This window comes from Camelina sativa, chromosome 11 (genome assembly GCF_030686135.1).
Source record: "Camelina sativa cultivar CO46 ecotype springtype chromosome 11, ASM3068613v1".
NCBI classification, from domain to species: domain Eukaryota; kingdom Viridiplantae; phylum Streptophyta; class Magnoliopsida; order Brassicales; family Brassicaceae; genus Camelina; species Camelina sativa.
Window position 1 is genome coordinate 27,355,673 of NC_141890.1, and position 7,326 is coordinate 27,362,998.

A 7,326-nucleotide genomic window follows, 5' to 3' on the forward strand; every position below is an offset into this window, starting at 1 on the left:
CAAATTCGTTAAAAAAATACATAAATATTACAGTACTAAAAACATCAAGACCTTGGGTTTCTTTAAATTTAAGCCACTTTTAATGGGCTTGAAGAAGGCCCAATACGAAAATTACGTCTCCTCTCTTTCTCTCTCTCCGATCTGAATAGATCGCTCGACTTGATGAGCTTCGGGACCTCCTCCTCTAGTGTTCCTCGACGAAGAAGACGATACTTCTTCTTCCATCATCACAGCTACACGCGAATTCGTCTTCAGTTACATCAATTTTTTAAAAGATTCTGAGTTCGAAATTGTAGGCTGTGTTTATTTTTGTTTTTAAATTAATTTCTACTGGATTTAAACACCAATTAGTTTCCGGAGTTTTGGACTAAAATGATGTCGCCGAAGCAAATCTCCGACGATCGAGGATCTCCGCATTTCAGGTATCTTCATACCTAAAGTTTCGATTATAACTTCTCTTGCTATTGTGTGTTTTTGCTTATGTAGAAATGAAATGTGAGAGAGAGGAAAAAAAAAACGAAGCTTCTTCGTCTTGCTGCCATGGAATTGATTCAAATTGTACTGTAGCTTGAAAATTTATTGTTTAGGGTTTTATAATTTGAAATCGCATCACTGGGTTTTCATGAAACAATACTTATTAGGTTGATTCACTTAAGATTTTGGATTATTGTGTTTCTGATTCAATACTAGGTTGAAGCAGTGAAGTGAGTCCACCATAACTTGAGCACATTTGTAGCTTTTTTCGTCTTCCCTTGTTTTGACATTGGCTTAGAATTGAGTAATCTGCTGCCTAATTCATGTATTTGTTGACCTTCTTTATCTGCAGACATACACCATTCCAGATAATCCACCTCATTGGGAATTTTTTAAGGATATGGTCAGTTTATTCTATGTACCGCTACTTGAATCAGACAGGAGCGCCAGTTGTTCTCTTTCTCTTCTGCTGTCTGGTGCCTTCGTCCATCATATTCTTGATACTTCAAAAGCCATGGAAAGGAAGGGCGCTTTCTAATCAACAGGTTTACTTTAGCTGTATCAGATTTCTTGCATGTATGTTTAATACATATGAATTGGAGAGTTTGGAGATAAAATGTTTTTCCTTTAACTGTTTCAGATTGTACCTTCTCTTATCAATGGACTCATCACGGCATTGTACTTCATCTTATGGGGAAAGGGTCTCAAGTCTTGTGGACCGCTTAGGTATTGATTAGTAAATTAAGCATTCATACTAGCGTAAAATTCTCCTCTGGTCTTATCTGTCTTAGTAGTTCCCGTAGAATGTGGCTTTTGAAAGATAGGGAAGTTGAAGGTTTGCCTATGAGCAATTTGGTCCCATTGTAGCCATTTGGGTTCAATACTTACAAAAATCCTCGACCTACAAGCCTCTCCTTATCCTTTGTTTCTGCAGCCTGTTATTTTAAGCTACATTTTTCTGTCATTTGATCAGAAAAAAAATATCATCATTAAATATTCGATTATTCTTGCTTATAGTTCTTTGTATTTTATTTGCAGAGCTATCTTGTCAGAGTACTCCGGTGCTGTTCTTGGAGTACTTTCTGGAGTATTATATGGACGGAGAGGTCATGTGTGGAAAAAGGTATTCACCTCATATGTTTCTAATGTAACAGTTGTCACTTATATAAAGTCTCAAGTCAATATGAGCAGTTAACTAGCACGATTTACATAGGGTTTATCCATAATGTTGTGTATACCCTCAGCATGCATCAGTTCACTTCTCTCACAGACAAACTATAGAGTTATGCAATAGTTTTTTTAGCAGTAGTGATGTTTCTCTGGCTAATTCATGTACTTAGATTACTTGTATTATAAATGTTAATATGAAGTTAAATTTAAAAAATCAGAATTATGTTTACAAATCGGCAAGGATATTATCCGAAGAATTTGTCTGATATTTGCAAATCATGTTAGGTAGGTGGCCTCATTGCAATGCTGGTAGCACTTTTTTTCTTGTCTCAAGGATGGGCAACATCATCTCTCTCCCCTTTTTATATCCTTTTACGCAAGTTCCTTCTCTCTGTCTGTATGTATATCTTGCTTCGTTTGAACTTTCTATGGATAGTTTATGTGTTGATTTGTTTAACTTAACAACAAGCTACCAACAAAAGACAGTACTGAGATCAAAGAGGAAGAAGTACAAACAGAACAAGCACTAGGTATGATGGGAATGATGATACCAGTTTTTGCTGGAATCTTATCAGCGTTAAGGCGGGTTATTGCGCGCCATGTTTCTTTAAAGGTAGTGATCTCAGATTCCCTTCATTCCGAGTCTTTTTCTGCTTTCACTTCTGCTTCCTTTGCGAATTACCAATTTTCTGCTTTTACAGAACCAGCAGAAGAAACGACTGCATGCGATAACCATTACTTCTGCAACCTGTTTCTTGTTTCCTGTGGCCATGTGGGACCTTATCATAGTAAGTGATGCTGTTTTTGCAATGAGAAGGAACAATGTATTAAAGATGGCATTTTCTCGATTTCCCATTGGTGGTTTGGTTCACTAATATCAAATTTTACTCCAGGGCTCATCTTCTGGGAAAACATCCGAGTTGCCATTTTCTGCGTGGGCTTTCCTTAGCACCATTGTTTTTGGGATCATTCTAATCTTTTATGTTGACAACATCGCAGAAGAGAGGTTTCCTAAAGCTTTTCCCTTTAATTATCCATACAATGCATTTATACACGCAAACATATGCTTTATATGAATAATGTTTTGTTTGTTGCAGACTGCATATGGTGTTTTCTTCCCCGAGGCATTTATTGGTAGCAGGTGTATGCATAATAGTCATGGAGTTAGCTTACGAGATGGATTTTTCTCTTCCCGGTTTCATCGTCTGTTGCTTAGTATTAGGGTTTGGAATATTCGAGGCGACATCTCTTGAACGTAGCACGAAAGACTCTTCGTTGAAATCAGAAGATCCATCAAACGGAATCCTTGGTAATGATTTTGATACTTCTCCAATTCTTCCCATATAGCTTTACCAATCTCTCACCACACTAACGACGATGTACTGTTGAATTCTTGACGATGTAAATCTATCTGGTTTTAACTTGTCTCAATCTTCATACGTTCAATTTTTTTTTTTGGATTACGGTATTGTTATTTTACGGTTATATAAGAATGGAAGCTACATTATTCGCGGACGCACGTTGACCATAGGTGTGGCAGGTGCCATACTCTATTTTTTACTGTGTTCAAAAAAGCGCTAGGCGGTATCTGGGCGGTGACCCAACACCTAGCGTCTAGAACGCTTAGTCGGGGCCTAGACGGTTTTAGGCGGTTTAGGCGTTTACAACATAAAACATTATATATATATATAATTATATTAAAATATATGTTATAAAAATAAAAAATTTATAAATTATAAACAACAGTAAAAAAAATACATTTATTTAAGTTATATTAACAACATATAAATGTTTATAATTATGTATATAGAAATAAAACATAATAATTTAATTATATGTAATTTAAAAATCAAAAATAAATATTAAAATAAAATGTATGTAATTTTAAGCGGGTTAGGCGGTCATCTAGGCGTCTGCTGAGCGCCTAGCGCCTAGATGGCGCCTAGGCGGCCGCCTAGACCGCTTTTTTGAACACTGATTTTTTGTTTTTCCTTAAATAAAGAGTGATTTATTTATTTATATACCCCCTAATTTAATTATTTGTCTTATTAGTGCCCCATACTAAATATTGTCCACATCAGCCCATAAACATTACTGAAATGTTGATGAAGATGATCACAAGTCCTTCTGTGGATATAGCTTGAGACTACAGGTCTACAATTCGTTGGTCTTTTAATAAAGTGGCGTCAATGTCATCCAATAGATAGATACTACTGTGAAAGCAAAATCCCGACTCTGTAAAATAGCATATTGTTTAGTAGGCCGGCGGTTTTCTCTAAATAGAACTGAACCGGATCTTTTAGTTTTTCGGTTGGGATATGCTCAAATTTAACCCTGAGTTATTCTCTCAAATTAAGAGATCAATTGTAGTACTTAAGAATCGAATCCTAAAGACTCTAAATTCACACAATAGATTTAATAATTTTTTAATTATGCTAAACAGAAATATTGTAATTAAATTGCAAAATAACAGAAAATAAAAGAGCTGTAAAATTCAGAAGGATTAAACGCTAGGTCTAGGGAAATTCTCAGGAAATCATGGAAAATCAGATCGATTAATTTAGCAAGCAGGATTCAACAATTAAGCACTGTTCTTGAACTATAAACACAATTGTAAAATAAATCAGTTCTTACTCCAAATATTATATAAGTTTTAAAACCCAAAAATCCAAATCTCTTTGCAAAATTCAAGTTAAAAACCAGCAATAAAATCAAGTTTAGATAAGTTCACAAAATCACTAATTCAAATCTCTTTGCAAAAAGTAATTTTGCTCACCAAAGGTTATTGTCAGGAAAATCAATTGTATTCTCATATCAATCAATAATCCTAAGATCTAAATCCATATGACTAATCAAAGATATAGCATTAAGAACAACCTATGGTGAAAAACAAGAAAGATAATGAATCCAAACAATTAATCAATCTAATAATCCATGAAATCCCTAATAAGAAACCATAAACCTAACAAGCAGATCTACTCAGACATAATTGCAAGAACACAAATCATGAATAAAATAGATAGCATTAAGAGATTAAAGGTAGAAGTAAAGGAGTTTTAAATCTTCTCTGAAGGAGTCTTGATTCTTCTCTCCAAAAGCTCTCTAAAAATCTCTCAGGGGTTTCTCTCAAAAGTTGCAGGGAAAATAAAGGTTAGGTCTAAAAAATGACCATAAAAATCCTATATATATTCCTAAAACACGTCCAGGGACTAATAATGCAAATATGGAAAACTTTAGGGCAGTTTTGTAAATCTTCAAAACTTGTGGGAAAACTTCTGATTTCTTCTTTGGCTCTGCATCGATCGATTCCATAAGTTGCATCGGTCGATGCATCTGTCTAAATTCGTCTCCCAACTTCACAACTTAGCCTCAATGCTTGATTGTGCTCCAAATCCTCCTATTTAGCTTCATTATGCTCTCAACCATGCTAAATCCTATAAAGACTCAAAAGACTCTAAAAATACCAAAAACACTCTATAAATAAGACTTATATCATGGCTAAAAACACATAAAAACCATGATATATCAACTCCCCCAGACTTAGCCTTTGTTTCCCCTCAAACAAAACATCAACTTAGACATGTGAAAGAGGTTTGAAAACGCAAGAACTCATTTTCTTTTTAAAGTAATGTCATGATCATCCAAACCATAATCCATATGCTTAGCAGATAAATGCAAATCAAACCACCATGTACTTCTCCGTTGACTTTCATAGCATCCCAAATTCAAACCAAATTCCACTACTTCCTCCATTAAGCCTTCATCGGTGGGTCTCATCAATTTGATCAATGTCAAGAACCTTCTAGACTCATTCCCGTACTATACCATAACAAGCAAGATATAAGTTTTACCACATGTGCTACTCTTTCTCTCCCCCAAACTTATTCTATTTGTTTATCTTCCTGTGAGCTTTGCTTTATTTTTTATTTTTTTTTCTTATTATTTTTTTTTCTCAAAGTTGTAGGCGAATAATGGGGTCATTGGTAATTTACCTACCCCTCGCTTCCAAAATTTGTGTGATCATTTGACTCAAGAGTAGAATAATGAGGTCACAGGTAATTTACCTACCTCTCTAAACTGATCAAAATCATCTCATCATTTATTCTCTTCTTTTTATTTAAACAAAGCTCTCAGGAAACATATTTCAAACTTTAAATAAGGGAGAGGAGTACCATTTTTTTTTTCTGAAATCTTACTTGTCAGTTATGAACAAGGAGTCAAGCTCTATGAACATCAATCTCTTAGATGAGGTAAAAAGATAAGTGCAGAAATTTACCTCAGGCTTTATGGATTCTGTTGGAAATTTAGATGTATCTGGTTTACTGGTCAGCCATTGGATTTTTCATTAGTCGGATTTGTGGATTCAATCTGCAACATTAATCAACCAAAGCAATACACTAAAAAAAATTATAGTTCCCAACAAAAATTTTGACTCAATAAAACAATTTTTTTTTTGGACTGACGCTCAAAAACAAAAACGTAGTTAGTAACTGCCTCCCCAGACTTAAACAGCAATGTCCCCAGTGTTATCAAGTAAGACTTTGGCAAATAAAAAAAATATAAATAAATATAAATCAAAAGAAAAAGGAAAAAGAAAAACCTACCAGGGGGTTGCCTCCCACTAAGCGCTTTTTCAGTCATTAGTTTGACTGTGTCGAATCTCAGGCATTCGGTGGATCGGAACATGGCAGTGAATGCTTCCGAGAGAATGTCATCTTCATCCAAGGGGGTGTGTAGGCAGTAGGTACATGAGATCTGTCAAGGATGTGAGGAACATGACCAGGACGGGACTGAGGTATGGGTGGCTTTCTTTTAAGTCCTGCAAAATCATCAACAGAAGAAACAAGCGTCTACGATAATCTCGTGGCTTGGTTAACTGCAAAACAGTTTTGTGTACCTTTGAAATTCTTATTGATGAATGGAGAAGGTTTAGGAGAAGGAGATGCATACCTTGTCTTTACCTGTGGGTTTTTGACTGTGGAATGGTGAGATTTCAGCTTTACAACCGGTCTAGGACTTGCAGCTAAGGAATCAACTCGAGAATCTTCGGTTTTGAACAAGTCCGGACGTTCTCGTGGAGGTGTGTCGATCGATGCTACAGCTGCATCGATCGATGCTGAGCCTACAACTCCTGTTTCTTCAACGATTGTGCAACTTTCCTCAGCAATCCGTGTTTCCATTACAAAAACATCATCTACTAGCGACTTGTCATAGATCGGAACCTCATCATGGTCTCTAGTACTGATTAGATGATCGTCACTCCAATCTTCAAGCTTAAAAGCTTGCTTGCTCACTTTTTCAACAGTCTCCAACTCTTTGACATACCCAGTAGTAATGTCTCCATGAATCTATATGAGCCCTTCTCAGCTTGTCCATCTCAAAGTTCATAACCAAATCTATTACATTCAGAGCTATGTGTCCCTTCTTAACATCTATGATTGCACCAGCTGTAGCCAAGAAAGAGTGTCCTAATATGAGAGGATCACTAGGCTCTTTGTCATACGTCAACACCACAAAGTCAGTGGGAATCATGCAATCTCCAATCTTGATTGAAATATCCTCTAAGACACCTTCGAGAATCCTTCTGGATCGATCAGCTAAGATAAGAGAGATCTTAGTTGGCTTGAAATCTGTCATCCCAAGTCTTACAGCAACAGAATGTGGCATCAAATTGATACTAGA

General features: G+C 35.8%; 1 protein-coding gene across 4 annotated transcripts; it reads left to right on the forward strand.

Moving 5' to 3' along the window:
- Positions 1–57: 57 nt before the first annotated feature.
- Positions 58–3,159, forward strand: LOC104724185 (uncharacterized). 4 transcript variants are annotated; one of them, XM_087474154.1, is made up of 9 exons: positions 58–558; positions 827–1,019; positions 1,115–1,200; positions 1,513–1,597; positions 1,930–2,008; positions 2,118–2,257; positions 2,346–2,432; positions 2,538–2,650; positions 2,742–3,159. In XM_087474154.1, the coding sequence occupies exons 2-9, from the start codon at positions 891–893 to the stop codon at positions 2,989–2,991; spliced, it is 969 nt and encodes a 322-aa protein (XP_087330280.1). In that variant the 5' UTR covers positions 58–558; positions 827–890; the 3' UTR covers positions 2,992–3,159. The 4 variants fall into 4 exon arrangements, with proteins under 4 accessions (XP_087330280.1, XP_010440936.2, XP_087330282.1 ...); XM_010442634.3 differs by having other exon boundaries at positions 71–422; XM_087474156.1 differs by having other exon boundaries at positions 94–558; positions 1,934–2,008.
- The last annotated feature ends 4,167 nt before the right edge of the window (positions 3,160–7,326 follow it).